Here is a 20,181-nt window from a genome sequence, read left to right as displayed (position 1 = left end):
AAGTCAATCTAAGCCGATTGGTCCCTAATATCAATCTGCCAAAGATTTAAAATTCAATCTTAAAGAGTGAAAAGTCAATCTTACGAATTAAGAGAGTATACCGCGAAAATCAAACGCTCATATAGGCACTGTTTATACACAGATAGCGAACAATTGTACTGTATTTGACTTCCAATAGCTTAAAACAAGAACACATGAATGTAAACAAATAGTTTTAATAAAATTTTAATAAAATTTAGTTAAATTTCTATTTTATTAGCCAAATTTCCACTCAAATGGAAGCATTTTTCACATAGCGGAGCGTCAATAGGTCCGCACGGTACAATATACTGTAGAACATGCAAGCAGCTTGGCGATTCCATAACACAATTTTCTCGCAAGATACCGTAAACTGAACAGAAGAATAGACCTATAAGATGCCTCATGCGTGATATGTGACGGGAAAATGGCTTACGTTACTGTCAACGAATTACCAAAAAGACACTAAAGATAATCGAACAACTACGAGAAGACGCTGACCCGAATCGACCAGGGTAGCATATACATGACTAAGCTTCAGCTGAACATAGTACTTACTCGTTTTAATATCCCAAAGTACAAACACAGAAAAAGTATCCTTTCAATAAACCAAATTTAGCAGTCAATATCCAAATCCACGTTTCTCGTTCAATCCTGAGCGAAATACTACCACGACTCTGTGTAATTCCATAGAGTTAGGTCTAGTTGAAACAGGCCTTGACCAGTAACATCCCACAATCACAAGACAGTCAGTAACGAAATGAAACGTCCGATCGCTACATAGAACCGTTTATATTCAACTCCTTGGACCATGCAGATGCCGGAATAACCATAACGGACAATATAACACAATGTATCACGAACTCACGACACTGGAATACAACAAATGATAAATGATATAAATAGATAAATGAGATCCTAATATGACTATTTACGAATGCCGTGAGTTGTAACTCACTACATGTACTAACAGTGCTACCCTAGGCACGGTAATTACACGGTCATCTCTTACAGTCAATATTATACCGTCAATTGCGTGATATAATGTTACATGTAAGGACGTCCACAGCTTGTTTACGAGGAGACTTGAAAGGATCAATTTCACATTAAGCTATGTCCGACACAGCTATCGACAGTATATAATTTTCGCACGAGACATTTGCAGCATACACAGGGTCATGCATGTGGACTTATGGGCATGAGATACTCCGGGTGCTGAAAATCTTTCCGCGTGGATCTCACAAAATGGATCCAAAGTCTGCGGCGTTTTACGTGGGTTCTTTTACTCGGAAATCTAAAAAAGCTGATGCTTTTGTTGGGTGAGGTATAACTGCAACCTCAAACAACACAATTGTGGCATTTCGGGGGAAAAGGAGTAATATCGTTGATGTTTATGGCAGCTCAAGTATAAAATTTTACACACTAAAAGTATTGTTGTGAGTGAGGTATACAATCAGTGACGTCACATGGTCACCTGATGTTTTCGGAATGTTTCAGGAATGTCTGAAATAGGTTTCATAAAAACTGACTTTTCTTCCCATTTTTCACGTATTTAACGTTCGAAATTGGTAAAGTTAATTACAGCAATGTAATTGGAGTGAGTTAAGGATTACAGAGATGCAAAATGGTGGGATCTTATGTTCATCGAAAAGTCTCCATAGTTGATCTTTAATTGTACTGTTATATATGAAATGAAATTCTTTCTCAAAAATATATTTAAGAACAGCAATTTAGTAACACGAAAATAAAAGGCTAAAATTTTCAATTTGCTACAAATTAGTCAACTTTACTACAATTTGTTTAGTACATAGAAAAGTAAGAGTTGCATTAAGATGTCATTACAGTTATATCCAGGCCTGGTGATAACTAAACAGTATAACAGCTGACCATATATATCACCATTGTAAAAGTGATTCCTAGCAGCAGCTAAAAAGAAAGTAGAAACATTTTGTATTTACATTTGCAGCATTTTCACAAAATGAAAGTAGTAGACCATACATGCCATTACATATCAGTTAATTCAACAACTAAGAAGAAACTAAGACTATAAATTTGTTGATTGATAGAGCATTTAGACTAGATGACCCTAGTGATTGAGGGCCTCACATGATACATATATTGTGAGGTCACAGGATTTAACAACCATCAAAATCTTCCAAAGGCAATAGCCTACAACCCATACCAACTTTATTTCATAAACAATAGTATAAACAAATAAATAAAGTATATAAGGAAGCATATTCAAACTTCCCACCTCTCGCTTGGATACAACCAACTTACCACTGTGTTGTATAGTGTATTAGACAAGAGTAAGATACATTCCGTTACATAACATTCCAGAACTTCCCATATTAGCCATAATTTTTGGGCTAAATACCACATGCCATTCAAAAAAGTAATGGGCAAGACTTGCGCCCCTGTTCAAGTACAGATAAATACAGCACTCCAGAAAATCAGTGAGTAGTGCAACTATATCAGTCCTTTATGATAAGTAATTACTTATGGTGATCTTTCCTTGCTCCTTTCACACACACATACATCACTAACACTGGAGAAAGCCTCAATGGGAAAATACATTTTTCTACATAAGCTGCCAGCACAGTAAAACAATAACAATTAAAAACCAGTTGAAATTGCACGTTGACAAGCAGAATATTTGAAAGCATTGTGGTTTTGATGTGTAATTTGTTATGAATCTCACATATTTTGCAACACAACAGTGAAGACTTACTTGTAAATTAAAGTCATATATGATATATTGGATTGGCAACAGCTTAATTACTAGAAATACACCAATAAAACTACAAAAAAATATGGGTTTCTTCACTCTGGGGGTTGTTCAGATATCTGCTGGGGTGAAAAGCGACTGAGATGATCCTTTACAAGCTTATCTAATGATGACCTAGGAAGCATTGACATCCTTGGATGGATCCTTCTTGGATCATCTTGCGCGAGGGAGACATGCTGAGAAAGGTGGCCAGGTGTTATTAATCGCTTGGCAGCAATACTTCTCATTAAGTCAGCTATATAGCCGTTGCTTTTTGCCTCACGTAATGGTTCCTCATGGAAGTTGCGGGTTCGCTTACTAGCAACTGTATCGAAGATGTCCGTCCTTGGTGACAGCTTGCTCACGATCGCTGCAAGCTTACTTCGAGTAGCAAACCCAAGAAACCCGTAAGAGTGTCGCGTTGGTGCGTACAAAGTAAATGATTATGAAATGACTCCAGGTTGCCGGTATGCCTGAAGTTCCTGTAGCACGCTAACTTCTTCATAAAGCGTTAGCTAGTCAGCAACCTCCCTAATGTTTTATGTGCTGCTGACCCTTGTCATGCTCGCCTTCATCTATTCCTAATGAGCACACTTACCCGGAAACCCATATGCTCCAAGAGCCCACTCATGCTCATTGACTACATGGTGAAGGATGCCGAGAAGGGATGCCTTCAGCTTCATCTCGTTTCCATCACATCTGCTGGAAGAGAACCAAAAATGTTTCCTGATGGCTGGCATCCACTCCAAAATCGCTTTGTTCCCTTTTGCCTTGTCAGCTTTCGTGAGGCTTTTGCTACCATGCCATACATCATTTCGTGGATGATGCCTTCATATTTTGAACAATTTCTCATGAGAGCAGCAATCTGAAGGTGGCCATCTGTCACATCCTCATCGACATTGATTCTCTGAACGAGAAAATCCATACTTCGGGTGAAGCCTATCTTCTCCATCTTTGGGCTTTCCAAGCTGCTTCCCTTACATCCCACGATCTCCATATGCAGGACAGGACCTTACCACTGCTCAGTTCTTCCATCATAGTGTAAGTGCAGTACTGTGCACTATGTCCAGGAGAATCATTGCTGGCATCACCATTTGCCTTGTCAGCTTTCGTGAGGCTTTTGCTACCATGCCATACATCATTTCGTGGATGATGCCTTCATATTTTGAACAATTTCTCATAAGAGCAGCAATCTGAAGGTGGCCATCTGTCACATCCTCATCGACATTGATTCTCTGAACGAGAAAATCCATACTTCGGGTGAAGCCTATCTTCTCCATCTTTGGGCTTTTCCAAGCTGCTTCTCTTACATCCCACGATCTCCATATGCAGGACAGGACCTTACCACTGCTCAGTTCTTCCATCATAGTGTAAGTGCAGTACTGTGCACTATGTCCAGGAGAATCATTGCTGGCATCACCAGAAACCACTTCTTTGTCCCTCAATGAAGTAAACAGGGTCTCCTGCATCTTTGCCCACATATCTTCAACAGCTGGGGCGACATACAATTTCTGTACCCTGAAGAAGGTGTCCTTGGAAATACATTTCAAGTTCATGCTTTTGAACAGCTGCCCTGTTTTCGTGAAGCTGTTGCCTGAAACGACAATCTATGCAGGTAGCTGTAAGTTCCCCTGCATACATTCCACGCAGCTTTGGCTGTGGACACCAAGTACCACTGGGGTGGTACTTTTCCCCACATTTGCATTTTACAACCAATTTTGTTGTATACTGAAGTTCTCTTGTACAAAAAGAATGCTTGCGCACAGTGCCATTCACATCTCGCAGGAGCTTAAGGATTTGGCCAAGCCAAACAATTGCTTTCATTCCTGCAATGGGTGTGAGTTGCCTGTCATCTGCAGCTGCTGCAGTCTCATTATCACTGTTAGTATCACTTCCATTCTCACTTTTTTCTCTTAACTGAAATATGTCATCCTCCACTGCACTGATCTCTAGTTTGTTACTGTGGGAAACAATAAATACATTGAAAAATATATGTAAATTGTAAGTGATACAATGTGTAATATAAAGATCTAATAATGAGAAAATCTTAGAGAAATGCATTATGCTATTAAGAAATAAGATGTAGAATTTCTACATAAATTAGATGCTCAAATTTTGTCAAACACTGAAGCCACTCCTCGTTAATATTCATATTTTACCCAATGACCGAATTAATATTCATGATAAGCACCAAAATCAATAGGGTTCATACACCCACCCACACATGGCAACAATGGTAATCATTCCCTGATGAGTTATAGTGCATACAAACGTTACATATTGAAATAACCTTCAGCCCCACCTCCTAATATGATATGCTATGATTTGATATGATATGATTTGCAACATACATTAGCAATTGGAGCAAGTGTACCACTATCGTCATACCAAGTTTGAAGAATATTTTACCAATTGTGCCGAATTATTGCCATTTGAAGATTTTGACAATTGACCATGTGACCTCATTAGTTTTAGTGTTTGAGCAACAACATCAATAGGGTTTATCAACTATGGGCCACCCACACGATAAGTATGGTAAATGATCATTTGTTTTGTTGATTTATCGTGCATACAAGCTAAAGTGTCACACACACACACATGTACACTCACCCATACATACAGACACATGCCACCCTGAATGCATTTCCCTTGCTTTCAGCAAGGAACCAAAAACAGTTGAAAAAAGATCCTTCAGAAAGATAATAGTACTTTGCTTTGCTTTCCTCTCATATCCATTTAGTCACAATATCGAGCAACTGATATGATATTGGATGTACAGTAAGCTAACCATTTGAAGTAATGGAGTCGTAGGATACCAAGCAGCTCACTTGACATCCCGCAATTACAAAAGATTGGAATAAATCTACAATATCAATATTTGTATGTAGGAGATTCCTACATCTGGTAGAGCCTTAACCTCTGGGACAGCTTTTTCTAGGGTACTTCAGTAAATTTGGGAGATCAATAGCTGGTTTGGAGCTGGAGGAAATACCACAAGTACCTACAAGAATCCCTCATATTTGAGGTCTCCGTGACCCTGTTCTTTGAAAAAAGTTTTCTTAAATATCAATGGTAAACAAAAGCAGGTTCCTACTGGTTCAAACATGGCCAAAAACGTCTTATCCATTGGTCTCCCGCAAGCCATTGCATTTGAGAAACTACTACGGAAAGCATACAATAAGGTATGGTACTTAACAGCTTTGCAGACTTCTTTTTGGATAAACTTGTCTTTTATATTGCCAAGACTCTGCCCTCCTTTTATCAAATGACATTGTCTAACCAAACTTGCTAAGAAACACACCAACAGAGATTTCACACATCATATACGGCATTACAATGAAAGAAAATGTTATCAAATAGTACGCTCCAATTCTGTGTACAATTTGTGATGCGAATTAAGAAAGGGGTGAACAATTTTGCATGTACGGTTTTCAAAATATTTCTAAACAAAATATGTAAATGGGTTTCAGAGGTTTTATTTTCAGGAACTATTATGATAAACATATTTTGAATTCATCATGAAACAGAGAGCATTGGTTAATGGCCGTAATAACAAAACATGCTTAAAATTGTGTAATTTCTTCCAATTGTAACTCACACTGTAGTCCTGAGTATATGACAAAAATTCCCTTTTTTCCATGTGGATCCTTGAGTTTCTGCTTTGATGATATATCTTACAAGTGCCAATAAGTAACTAATTTTGACATAATGTAATAATGTTTCAGCTACTTTTGTAAAAAAAAAAAAAAAGGGTTTTTTTTCTTCTAAATTGATCTACAGTTGATCAGTAGCTATGTAAAGATATATCACTAACATTACAATACATTAAACAACACTGAAAACACTTGTTTCATCATTATAATCCAACTACGGGTAGACTCACACGGACTTAGAAGGTCCCAAGTCTCCCAAACAATTCACTGATCTTTTCACCCTCCTCCCCCCACATTTCCCCTCCCCCATGACAGACATCAAACACTGTCGTTTAGTTCGGAGTGCTTCGGCACAGAGCTAATAGCTGGTACATGTAGCATGATGATACACATAAGCTGCATGCATGTGATGAACTACATATGACAGAAGATAATTGCCTAAAGTAAAATCCTACTCTTTGCAGTGTAGCACTGTATATGCTACTACATACATGCTGTACATACTGTACATACATGTACAGTATTGGACATGAGTATAATCAGGGAGTTGTTATGGAACTCCCTGGTATAAATAAGGGTATTATGCAATGTGCATAAGTGTTAGATTGTAGCTATACATATGAAACAATTAAGAGCCTTTCCCTTTCTTCCAGGACTGTTCACTGCTTTCTTTGCATGTTTTATTTATTTTTGGCTGGACATCTCAAAATGAACAGCAACAAACAAAAGTGTGTACTGTTTTGCTAACACTGTAAAAGTAATCTCACAATTCTGCTGCTTTCACAAGAGTATAGGGCTACTTATCTCTTGATGTTTATCTTCTAGTTCCCTGTGTGATTCTCATGGCACTCTCATGTTCACACCTTCCTCTTAGTTGATTATATCCATACCAAAGGGGTTCTTCCTTAATGCATAGTTTGTTGATAGCTAATCAAGTGAATAACTCAAACCAAGGTAATACTTTGTTACACTATCTAGCTCTTGATCTTTTTGTTCAGTATACACATCTGTTCGGTTGTCACTGCAAGTTTAATGGCTGTAAAGAAATTTTCCCACCACAAACCATTCTTTCCTAATCTGCTAACAGGCAGTCAAAAAATGTTTGTAGTATGAGAATAGAATTGTACTTAGTGTTTTCCAGCTACAATAATGTCAATGTTTCCACTGGCTTCAACTTCTTGAAGCTCTTGGTCTAGAGGTTGAAGATCCTCATCAGAAAAGGAGGTAGATGGGAGGGAAAGGCGACCGCCATGCCCCTTTATAGGAGTAGATGTCAATGCTAAAATGGCTGAAAATTTATAAGAGATGCTATCATTTTGTATTTTGGAATGAAAATTGAAGTATCCGAATTTAATAAACTGTCAAGAAAATTGTTAAGTTAACCACTTTCTGCATAATTGCAGTTCGACAAGTAATATACAAGGCACACTTTCCTGCAATTTGCTTTTTGACATACACTAAACACTAATAAAAAACACTAATAAAAAACAAACAAATATTTTGCTGGCAGGGTACAATTATGGTACCAATGTTGGTAAATATGGAAAATCTGATAATTCAGCCAGGTAATGGATGGTCAAATGTGTGGTGAGTGCACAAGTTCAACTACAATACTTGGATTGCCTTCAATCCTTAATGTAAAACATATGAATGGGGGATATCATACACCCCTCCTCCCCCCATGCTTGGTCCAGAGTGTATTCTTTGTGTCGATGTAAAACATGTTTGTAATTAATTAACATGGTGGTTGTTAAAAATTATAGAAAGCTTTATATTAACTCTTACAGAGATGACAGCAAGTGGGTTGGGAGAGTTCAACCGGTATACCATTATTTGGGTTTCCAGCAAACTCCCTCTGACAGAGGCACCCCTACCCATCTCTCGCTCTTTCTTCCTTAAATCAAACTTTATGTCTAGGTTGGCATGGGGTTGGCAAGGTGTTTTCACTAACTACACTATTTACATATAAGCTGTCTTGAAAATTTGAAATATTCTCACAATGCACCGATCTGCTTCTACCTTATGTATTTAGGGCCTTTACCCAATACTACGTATTTTGCCTTTACCCAACTTAAAAACAATGAAACATGAGTTTGGTGACTATGTAGCAGTGCTGTAGATTTAAATTTTCATTACAATTTGGACAACACCTTTCGTTTTTCTGAGATTCTTCAAATTTGTTTCTTTGAATTAGGTTTTCAATTCCCTTCTTTGGAAAATGCTTTTTCTTAGCCAAGAGGTCCTTTCTTGCTTTCGACCGGCAATTGCTGAATTGATGTTCCTTCGTTATATCTATTGCTGTTGGACCTGTAACGTCATATGGCAGCTCATTACACATAACCCGCTCCCTAGCCTTCTGTGGTTGAACCAAGGAAGTCCTGTTGCCTTTGTTAAAGGGTCTATAGAATGAATCCGAGAGAAGCAGCGCTTGATGGGAGCAAAATGCCGTGTGCAAATTATCCCTATGGCAACGAGCTTCCATTGCGTTAAGCGCATGCGCGAGTAAGCTTTCACACAGCTAGTAGTGCTAACAATATATACACACACTGATCTAATCGACGTACGTAAGGCAGTATTACGTTGTGTATCACAGCCTTTCCGCATACAGAGCTAGCCTGCAGTCGTTCAAGGCCGTAGTAGTAATTCACCGTATTCCACCAGTTAATAAATATTTGGGTCGAGGCCCGTATAGAGACGTACAATACGTATAGGCTGGTGCCTACAGTTTAATATCGAAATGGCTACACCGCCTAATGTGGGTCGCCCAAGAACAGTTTCCAGCTCTACTAAGAAACGTAGGAAAAGGAATTCGAATAAGACTCAAATCTCTCTGGTCGATTCTTTTGAAGACTGGAAAGCGCTAAAGGAAGCCGGTGGTTGGACCCACAATCAGCTTGCGAGGCATCTAATGGATATTCACGCTGCTCACTGCAGCCATGAACAGTGTTCTGCCAACTGGGAAAGGGCTAGTTCGTGCTTAGGAGCAAGTGGAGGTGCCCAGTTAGCACCAGAAGAGTCCCGCAGTCGGAGTAGGCCTAGGTAAGTGAAACAACTTTCATTACCGATTTAACTAACGCTGTTGATTGCCTAGCTAGGCACTTTGTGCTTAGCATATAACGTTACTGACAAGGCCGCCTACATCCAAGTAGTCGAAGGTGCATGTTACACAGTAGTAACTAATACCGTAAATTTAGCAAAAGGCGTAGCCTAAATAACCGATCTAGCCTAGGCTCTCTGAGTCTATTTGTAAAGTGAAGACTATCATGAATTGCCGCCACCACGGTCGGCTGGGGTTTAGCCTCGTTTATCATCAAAGTCCAGAAGCCTTGGACGCTTGGAGTAGGATAGTAATTTGATAATACTACGGCAGTAGGCTTCTCAATGACTATCTGTGTAAGGCTAGCCTACGACTCAGGAGGTTGCCGGTGGGTTGTTATTTTAAGCAGCTAGTGAATCAATTAAACTGTTATAGGCTATGTCTTTAATCCAAGCGTTCATATGACCTTTGTGTCTACATTTTTTACAAATCGGTACTAGGGCTGTGTCATTCCGGTTAATTCACTAACCGGTTAACCGTTTCTATTAACCGAACGGTTAACGTTTAAACGTAACCCGTGTTGTTGCCTCAAAATAAGAGCCGAAAATCAGAGTTATATAGCTCAGATTATAATTCCGAAAGAGCGCCATCACTTTGATGCGGAAGTACATTCTCAAAATAGCGCTGCAAGTATCGTTTTTTCGTAACGCGTATGTCAAGAATTTGGTTGTATTTGCTTAGTTTTGACGATCGTTGCATTGAAAAAGACGAATCGCGCGTTTTCATGAAGTTTTAAACAGATTTTTGTTTCTCTTTCAGTTCATCGGTAACTGTTACAGAGATATTTGAAGCAAATATTTCTTCGTTAATTGCGTAGCCCCTACTGTAATAGCGCAGGCATTGTATGGCAGTTATAAGCCTAATATTACTAGGCCTACTTAATATTGGCATTGTGTATTGAAGTTCGCGATCATATGGAGTGCTAGACTACAAGGCTTTCACCAGCTAGGCCAAGGTTAGGAAAGTCGGTTGTTAGGAAGCGATTACTACAGAAGTGTACGATAGTAGGGCTAGGCCTACGCAATTACAGAGGCAGAGAGGGTTGGGGGGAAGTGTGGATAACATTGTAAAATTTCCCGCGAACACCCTGTCGAATTCCCGCCGGAGTTCGCGCAGCAAACACAATTAGCACGCGTAGCATATAGGCGTGGGGTAGTCCCCTGGTGGGGTCATGTGGTGGAACCCCTTGTGGGGGTCCAGGGGTTTACGCCCCGGAAAATTTGGCGCGTCTGGCGATAAAATATTCGCAGCTGTGGATGCAAAATACTGACAACTTTTTTAATTTAAATTGTCACGAAACTGATGAAAATTTTGAAATGACATGACATGATTATCTTAGACGTTTAAGAAAAGTAGGTAAAATATGATCCCCGTAACAGCTAGGTAAATAAAACAGGCAACTGACTCCTCCGCATGAACAAGACAATCTATTCCACATGATACATGAAAGTAAACCTTGTAAACACATGTTTAAGGCCACTTGACTTGATTAACTAAATGCTTAATATTGTTTCCATGTTCTTGTAGAAAACGTAAACTTCGCAATATAGGCCTACAATTAGTTGTGTTTTTGTAGTTACGTGAGATCCGTAACCGACGAGGTGGTTAGGCTATTTGCTTTACACTAAACTATGGTAGGATATTATGTTCTCCGTAATTTTGGAAATTCTAGAAAATACTTTTTCGCCACTTAACACCAGATGTGTTCGTACGTTTTATTCATAATTGGGTGTACTAGAGCCTTGTTTATATGACATTAGTTGCATTTAGCACGATTTGCCAGTTTCGCGTGAATTTTTTGAAAGTTTTTTGCTCGATCTTTCGTAAAATTTGAAAGGTGTACCAACTTACTTTTCGTACACAATTGGTTATTTCTCTACTGATTTTCAGAGTGTTTTTTTACAGTCAAGTGTATACGTTGTGCAAGAAAACGATGCGGGGATTTCCAGCAGACAAATGTTTTCTTTGTGGGATTACTGAGTCTGTTGAATGGAATCCCGCACCTTAGAGGGAACACTGAACTGAAATTACATCATAATAAAGAAAACGTTTACTGCTTAAATACGATATAAATTTGAAAGGATTAGATGCAGACTCGCCACGTTGTCGAACGGGGTAACAATAGGCGCTTCACGGGTCGCATACCGCTTGGTAATCCCTTCAATCATACCGCCAATCTTAAAAATCTTTTGTATGGATGCGTGATAAAGTTTGCAATTGTTACGTGATTTTCGGCAAGCAAATGTTGCGGTCTATTTCGGGAATAAAGTGATGTGAAGACGCGCCGTTGCGACTGCGTAATTGGCATTACAAAAACGGTTAAACTTATACGATGTACGGCGGACGTTTATCCGGCCGTTCGGTCGGTTAACCGGTTAACCGTTTAACCGTTACAGCCCTAATCGGTACTTTGTGTCCAAAAAGAAGTATTTTATTAGTGCAGTTAACATCAGTTACTGTGGTAGTGATACGAATGCAAGGAGACCTAATTTTGTTCATGGTAGTTTGCGTCAGGCAAAAGGGCCACAAAAAGATCATTTGATGTACTGTAGGCATACTCATTCTACAAACATTTTATATGCTTACCAGAATAGCTGTTGACAAGCTGCATATTGCAGTGCAATGCACTAAGTAGCAATCTTTACTTCCAGTGTAGGTTTTTGCAGACTTGTGACTTTGAAGTGTTTCAAAGGAATATGAGAAGTCATCATTTTGAAGGAAAATAATACAGATCAATATGTTTACAGGCATACCAGTCAAAACGTCCCTTTACCAAAACGTCCCCGTACCAACACGTCCCGCTTTTGGTCAAAACCTCCCCGTTGGTCAAAACGTCCCTGTAAGTCAAAACGTCCCCGTCTATCACATTCATTCACAGTTATGAATATATATCAAGCAAGTTGGATTACAAGCGCTAAATAAATCATGAAGGACTATATCGTTTAGGGCAGAGACGGGAAAGGGGGCTGGGGGCTTTAGCCGTAGTCCCCCTTCTAGACCATCAAAAATATAAGAAGGCAGAATAAATTCTGGAAAAGGGTATAAAAATAGCCAAACAATCACGAAAATCAAAAATATAAAGTGTCTTGAGAAAAAAAAATAAACGTATGTGCTGAAGGAAAATATATCACTTTCATCCAGCCCGTCTCGCATATTCCAAAAGTAACTTGTTGTACATAAACAAAACAAAAATCTTTTTTATTCCCTTCCCTCAATATCGTATATATTCATTCAGAAACCAACTTTGTGTTTAAAAAAATCCTAATACCCTACAGCCCTCTTGCATTCCCTTTTCTATTTATATTATCTTACCTCAGAAAATTATACTGAAAAATGTTTCCGCCCTCATAATCGGCACTTTCCACTCCTAAAAACTGTTTTTTCAACCTAAACTATACTTATCCTTACTGTTTGATTTGAACTAAAAACATCCACACTTGCATTCCAACTAATTATAAAAGCTGGGACGTTTTGACTGCGGGGACGTTTTGGTCTTAAAAAGCGGGGACGTTTTGGTCTTAAAAAGCGGGGACGTTTTGGTCTTAAAAAGCGGGGACGTTTTGGTCTTAAAAAGCGGGGACGTTTTGGTCTTAAAAAGCGGGGACGTTTTGGTCTTAAAAAGCGGGGACGTTTTGGTCTTAAAAAGCGGGGACGTTTTGGTCTTAAAAAGCGGGGACGTTTTGGTCTTAAAAAGCGGGGACGTTTTGGTCTTAAAAAGCGGGGACGTTTTGGTCTTAAAAAGCGGGGACGTTTTGGTCTTAAAAAGCGGGGACGTTTTGGTCTTAAAAAGCGGGGACGTTTTGGTCTTAAAAAGCGGGGACGTTTTGGTCTTAAAAAGCGGGGACGTTTTGGTCTTAAAAAGCGGGGACGTTTTGGTCTTAAAAAGCGGGGACGTTTTGGTCTTAAAAAGCGGGGACGTTTTGGTCTTAAAAAGCGGGGACGTTTTGGTCTTAAAAAGCGGGGACGTTTTGGTCTTAAAAAGCGGGGACGTTTTGGTAATGGGACGTTTTGACTGGATACCATTTATAGTGTATGCCCCATTACCAATGAGCTAACATTTGGTTGCACAAATATTAGCAACATCTTTTGAATTTTTTATTTATGGTAAAATTTACACATGGCCTACTGAAAATTTACGAATTATGATTGATATATAATTTATTCATTTCCTGCTAATGCAAGAAGCATGAACAATATAAATGCAGCACTACTACTAGACCTCAAGTTGACTATCCCATTTTGTTTTAGTGACTTATTTAGTATGGGATATGTAGCCTGTGGTATGAAACATTGTTTGTGTTGTGTGTTCGTCAGCATTATTTGATTTTAGTAGATGTTTCTTTTGTAGAAGAATATCTTCATTGTTTTTTATACAAGTCAAAGGTCATTAGATGATCCCTGTTGTTTTCATGTGGGTCAATGTCATTTTAGGTCAGTTATAGGTACAGTAACAGTATGAATTTAGTTATCACTGAATGAGTGCAGTGTTTGAATGTGATGCTTAGTCCATTCTGATAATCGAAGTGGAACGTTTGAGATATTTACATATTCTTATATTGGCAAAGAATCCCTTTATAATTTGGCTTTATGGGTGTTCAAAAAGTATGTTCTCTTTTTGTCACTAGCTCACCTTTTGCAATGGATTTAGAGTTTGATACCAGTAGCTCCAGTCCCTCCATTGATCAAAGTAAGTACTTAGAGTTTACTGACTTTCATTCCATCTGGCATCAGTTGGAAAATTAAAACATTCAATCAACACGTCAAAATAACCCACAAGAAAGGTATGGTTACTGATCATAGTCTACATCTCTGTGTGTTATATATGATGTCATATATTGTGTGGAATATGCACAATAGTTATTTGGTTATTGTTCAGGAATCTGCACCAAGAAGTTCCAAATTCGGCACACATTCATTTGACGGCAATATTATAGAGGGTCTTAAGATAAAAACTTCTTAAAAATTGTTCATTGGGACCAATTGTAGCTTGAGTACCACCCTTGGTGTATGGGCTGTTTGGCCCATCCACATATCCAATTTGATTGGTTCAATAAGATTTGTCGCATTAATTTCTTCTTGAAACCGTTATCATCCACCAATTAAGAAGTTGCATTTATAAAACTTGTTCTGTGTCATTAGTTGGTTGGAGAATTTTCTCACATTGCATATTATTTTTGGATAGCTGCTAGGCAAATATGTCACATTGCCACTTGCTACTTTTGTTGGTAACATCCACCATCCTGGTACACTGTCAGATGGTGAGGTGAAACAGCTAATAAACAACATTGTTACAAGCCTGCAAACATTTTATGAGTAAGAAAAACAGTATTGAAAAGGTTTTATCTTAATCCATACTTTCACAGGAAGTTACTTTCATTGGCTTTATTACCTCTGGACAGTTTCTTCAATGGTTCTCCACAAACTAATGGGTATATTAATAGATACTTGAGAGTTTACCAAATATACTACTGCTTTCCATAGTTTATTTGTAACACAATTAATAAACATCCTTGTTACAATCCTGCAATGAATTTCTGAGTAAGAAAAAAGTATTGAAGAGGATTATATCTTAATCCCCACTTCTACAGGAAGTTACTTTCAATGGTCTTTACTTCTGAAAAGGTTCTTCAATGGCTCTCCACAAACTCATTAGTTTATTGATAGACCCCTGAGAGTTTACCGGATACATAACACTTGCCTAACACAATGTGCTTGGACAGTTTGTCCATTTGACCCTCACAACAACACACTTTAAAACTCACTACCAAGGCCCATTCATATTTTTAAAGTTCATTTACAGTAAGAGTGATGGTGATGTGAATGATGTCAGTTGTACGTTTCACCTCATCATATGAATGCATGTATTTAATCTTTTGAGTTGTACAGTGTTGGAATCTGGAGCATTTCATGAAGACTGCCTGTATATTAACTGATCAATACTAAAATTACTCAGAACTCTCACAACTAGTTCTTGTCACATACATTTTGTGTCCATTAATGACATGTCCATACAGGGGATTGAATCCCTAGATAGCCCTTCTGACCTAGTACGTATAAGTAGAGAGAATGACTGAATACAAGACCTTGGCACGATTCATCATCATGGGCTCAACATTCAGGAAGGACATGAGTAACCTTTCATCTGCTTCCTCCTTCAATCCCCCTTGTTTCCCCTCTGTCACCCCCGCTTCTTGTTGCTCTTTTTCACCTTATTGATTCCTTGCCAGAAGGCTCAAGGAATCTTGTGTGACGCCCTTGTCTTGTAAACACGATCACTCATCAAAAATGGCATGTTGGATTGAAGTCATACTTGGTACATATGCGCCACACTGGGTAGATGAACCCTATTGATTTTGGTGCTCATCTCATGCATTATAATGAGGTCACGGGTCAAATGTGAAAATCTCCAAATGCTAATAACTCCGTAACAAAAAGTCAGAATTTAATTTATACTTGGTATTAATGTCTTGGTAGATGGTTGTCTTGGTACATGGTAACAAATGTTCAAGTTGATATTATGCATATTTATTAGGGGGCTCAAGCTATTTTCACAAATATAGCTTGTAAACATGGTAACTGAATAACAACAAGTTGGATTGAAGTCATACTTGGTACATGTATGCGCCAAATGGGGTAGAAGAGCCATATTGATTGTGGTGCTCATCTGGAGAATATTAATGAGGTTACAGGTTGAAATGAAAACATTTCAAAATTGAATCATACTTTGTGTGAAGGTGAGGTGTTGGTAGATAGCCGGTACATGATAATGTTGTTCAATGTGATATTATGCACTGTTATTAGGGGGCGGGCTTTAGTTGACTTTTGCTAAAAAGACTTATATACATGGTAAGTCAACAACATATTTAGAAGGTAGGTCCACAGTCAGTGAGAGAACCTTGATGATCAATTTAATAAAAAATGACAAATGCTTGGGATTATAATCTCAAGAGGCAAGGAATCACAGAAAAGCCCATTGGCTTTCTGGTTTACTTTTGGCTAGAATGCAATACTCTGTGGGTCTTTTATCAAAATGAGTGGGGTTACTGGAGAAATTTTAGAATATTTGTTTATTGGCATGGAATGACCATGAACATAAAACTGAGCCAGAAACTCTTTGTCAATGCTGAAGTTGACTAAAATCAAGTTGTTGCTTCTTTTTTCATCACTTCATAATCCTTTCAAAGTTGTCTGCCTCAACACTAATGTACTATCTATATTCTTACTGTATGTTTTCAGGTACTGTGGAAGAAGTTGAAGAACTAACCAATCAGTTCGTTTCAACACCAATTGATCCTCAGAGAGACGTTAATATGTAAGTCCAGTAGTCAAGTATTCAAAATATATTGATGCACTGATACGGGTGTCAAAATGTTCATTTTATAAGTTTGAAGTTTATCCACGATAATCAGAGCATTGATGCAATTCAAAATGTTTTGTTCTGTTCTAATCAGGTCGTTTCCCAGTGATATTAGTTGTGTCGACAGTGACAGTGAGGATAGTGATGACTCCTTGGCAGAGGCGTTCCAACCCCTTGATGAGTCAGGTGAAAGGTATGTTGGTCTGTCTGTTTGCAATTTTGTTGTTTATAACACAGCTTTTGAACTTCGTTACTTTGAAAGAACATTCAACTGTCTTGGATGTCAAGTTTATGGAAAGCCATTTAGTGGCTAAGAAATATTAATGAAAGTGCTGAATTTTCCAGAAAAGTACAATTTTAGAAGGCAAACTATCATCGAAAGTACAACATTGTATGCTAGCCTAACACAGGATGTTCTGTATATGGTTTGATGATCTCCTATTAAATCCTGTGTTGGTCCTGAGTTAATGACCGAATGTGCTAAGGGATATCACTTTTGTGATATTTAACAGTTGTTTAAGATGAGTCAGTGAATTACACTACAAATGCACTTTTGTATGACAGAAGCTTAGGAAATCTCCCATGTTGCTGGAGTATTCATTTAGTCAGTATGATACCAATGATAACTTTATTTCCCACAGCATTTTGGAACAGAGTTATATTGATGAGGAAGTGTTTTGCTTCACGCATGCTGAAGTGGAAGACTCCCCTGCTGTTGAGGAAGGGCTAACAGGGGATTGCACCCCTGAACAAGCTGTCATGCAGGACAAGTGTGTAGCTTTTGTTTCATTGCTGGAAGATCTGGTGATGAAAGTTGTAGGCAAACTCTGTCCTGTTGAAGGGTGCCATGGGGAAAGGACCTTCCAGACAACCAAAAGAGGATCTTGTGCAGTAATCACATGGAAATGTGAAAACTGTAAGAAGGCAGCAAGTGGCTCTTGGTCCTCACAGCCTCGTGTAGGAGGCATGTATGCTGGCAACTTGATTCTTCCGGCTGCTGTCCTTTTGTCTGGGAACAACCTGTTGAAGGTCATTCTGATGTGGAAATTTGCCAATGTTCGGTTTCCTGCAGCATCACAGTTTTACAGGTATTTTGTTTAGAATTTGCCATAACCAACTACACCTTAATCATGCTCTAACTTCTTTTGCAGGAAATAATAGCTGTATGGGTAATGTTTTACAATATGTATATACAATTGAACTGCTGTCTACTGATTAGTTTACTGAACTATGGTGCCCCTATTGGCAGAAATGTTGAGAAAAGTGGTTGGTTTGACAATTATGATCCTTTCAGTTTACAGAGATTTCCACCCTGTAATTGAAGATGCTTGGGAGGAGTCAAGGAGAGAACTGATGAAAGGTGTTGCCAATGGCGTGATATTGGCTGGTGATGGTCGCATGGATTCTCCTGGGCACAGTGCTCAATTCTGCACATATTCACTGATGGACCATGACAGGAAGTGTGTCTTGAGTATGCAGTGTATAGATGTTCGCCAGGCCAAACATAGTAATGATATGGAACGTGTTGGCCTCCTGAAGGCGATTGACGACCTACGACGGCTTGGTGTGAAGATTGGCGAAGTGGTCACTGATGGCCACATTCAGATCAAACACATGATGAGTAGGTATTTTTTAAATTGGAAAGGTATATAAGACAGGAGAAGAAGGCTACTGCAGTGATTTCCACAGGAAAATGCTTAACCAAAATTTTGAGTCAGCATGATGTGATATGCCCAAAGACCCAAGCGACATGTCATAAAGTTTTAGAAAGTTTATTACATTGTTGGACGAAAACAACATCACTTAAATATTAATCATTCTACACAATGTGGTATTGCTATTTGTTTGGCTACAGATAAAGTCTTACTATTGTTTACTCTTTACTGTACCTGAAATGCACTTTCCTACATGTTAATGTTGCTTTTTAGGTTGGCAAAACTCATCATAAATTCCAATGTGATATGACTAATTAAAGCATGTGAATGGAGTACCTTCTGCAAAAATCTTAATGTAAGTTTACCTTGAAGGTAACAATTTTTAAACATTTTCCATTTAATTCCAGGAACCAATGACATGTTGTCCGGCATTATACACCAAGTGGACATCTGGCACGCTAGCAAAACCTCATGAAGAGACTCTCTGCTGTAAGTATCATGTGTCTGGGTTTCATATCATGTTTGATTAAGATTTTGGTAAATAAAGTAGGAGAAACAGGTAATGCTAAATTGTGTAGATATGCTTAGAAGCAAATTTTTCAGCTAAATAATCACAATTGAATAAACAACTTTACAAAAGCTATAAGAAATGGGATTTATATCATGACACTTGCTTTAATACAAAGTATATGAAAGTCAAAAATATACACTGGTCTGTGGAAGTATGAAACTATACTTTCATTACACTTTATTTCCTCTCATATCCCTTTCAAGACTGGGAAGAAAAAAGAATGTGGGATTATCCTTTTGTGGATGGCTGCGGTGAGAAATCATTTTTGGTATTCATGCCAAACATGTGGAGGGGATTGCAACAAAACTTAAGGTGAGTGGAATTCTGGTTACTGAAAGCTTCAGGACTTCATGCTCAGCTTATTTACAATTGGATGCAACTATTGGCACTGTGCAGTATTGTCCATTATTAAGAAATTAGCAAGGAATCCAAAATAAATGATATGTTCATATCACGCATTGATGGTGTCATACAGTATAAGGCATCAGACATATGTGACCTCAGTTTGTCTAGACAAGTAAACTCATTACACCTCAGCAAATTTTTCAATTTGACAGGACATGAGCAAAAGGTTTAAATTGGATGGGATTTTTTTGTGACCCTTTGCAAATGGCAACATGTTCTCTACTGATAAAGATAAAATCCATCTCCTATTGTCTCTGATATCTGCATCAATGCTGTCATTCGTATTTACAGGAGAACTGGATCAAAGTTGCCAACCATGTGGTTAATAAACATACCTGGTTGGATTTGGAGGGTTACACGGATGGTGGATGTAACCATGGAGATCTCTCTTCCGAGAATGAGACTAAGCCATGGATTGAGGTCAACTCACCTGCCCACTTAGAGTTTGTTGATGTAATCTTTGATAAGCGCTTGATAAGCGCTTTATGAAAGCAGTACCTTATTATCGAAACTTTAGGTGTTTTTTTTTTTTCTTTTGATAAAATAGTCAGAATGGATAATTTTAAGTACAGTTTGTATTTTTCATTGATTAAATGTTATATAATTGATACTGTGTTTGCTTCCCTGGTACAGTAAAGGCAAGTTAGGAAACTGTGTC

The 20,181-nt window shown here is 38.4% G+C and overlaps 1 protein-coding gene across 1 annotated transcript; it reads left to right on the top strand.

Annotated features, from left to right (window-relative positions):
- The first annotated feature begins 7,949 nt into the window (after positions 1 to 7,949).
- LOC139984877 (uncharacterized) lies at positions 7,950 to 19,414 on the top strand. Its single transcript, XM_071998991.1, has 8 exons — positions 7,950 to 9,477; positions 14,161 to 14,222; positions 16,772 to 16,847; positions 16,987 to 17,085; positions 17,534 to 17,980; positions 18,187 to 18,513; positions 18,955 to 19,036; positions 19,322 to 19,414. The coding sequence occupies exons 1-6, from the start codon at positions 9,176 to 9,178 to the stop codon at positions 18,212 to 18,214; spliced, it is 1,014 nt and encodes a 337-aa protein (XP_071855092.1). The 5' UTR covers positions 7,950 to 9,175; the 3' UTR covers positions 18,215 to 18,513; positions 18,955 to 19,036; positions 19,322 to 19,414.
- Positions 19,415 to 20,181: the final 767 nt, after the last annotated feature.

Source organism: Apostichopus japonicus, chromosome 17, assembly GCF_037975245.1.
Source record: "Apostichopus japonicus isolate 1M-3 chromosome 17, ASM3797524v1, whole genome shotgun sequence".
NCBI lineage: Eukaryota > Metazoa > Echinodermata > Holothuroidea > Aspidochirotida > Stichopodidae > Apostichopus > Apostichopus japonicus.
Note: the sequence above shows the minus strand (reverse complement) of the source record. Positions and strands in the feature narration are given on the sequence as shown.

Bases quoted from the DNA above. Each gene is read 5' to 3' on its own strand.
- LOC139984877 (XM_071998991.1), top strand. From the start codon at position 9,176: ATGGCTACACCGCCTAATGTGGGTCGCCCAAGAACAGTTTCCAGCTCT. The intron at 14,223-16,771 runs GTAAGTACTTAG...GTATGTTTTCAG, and splicing joins CAGTCCCTCCATTGATCAAA to GTACTGTGGAAGAAGTTGAA. The intron at 17,981-18,186 runs GTATTTTGTTTA...TGATCCTTTCAG, and splicing joins GCAGCATCACAGTTTTACAG to TTTACAGAGATTTCCACCCT.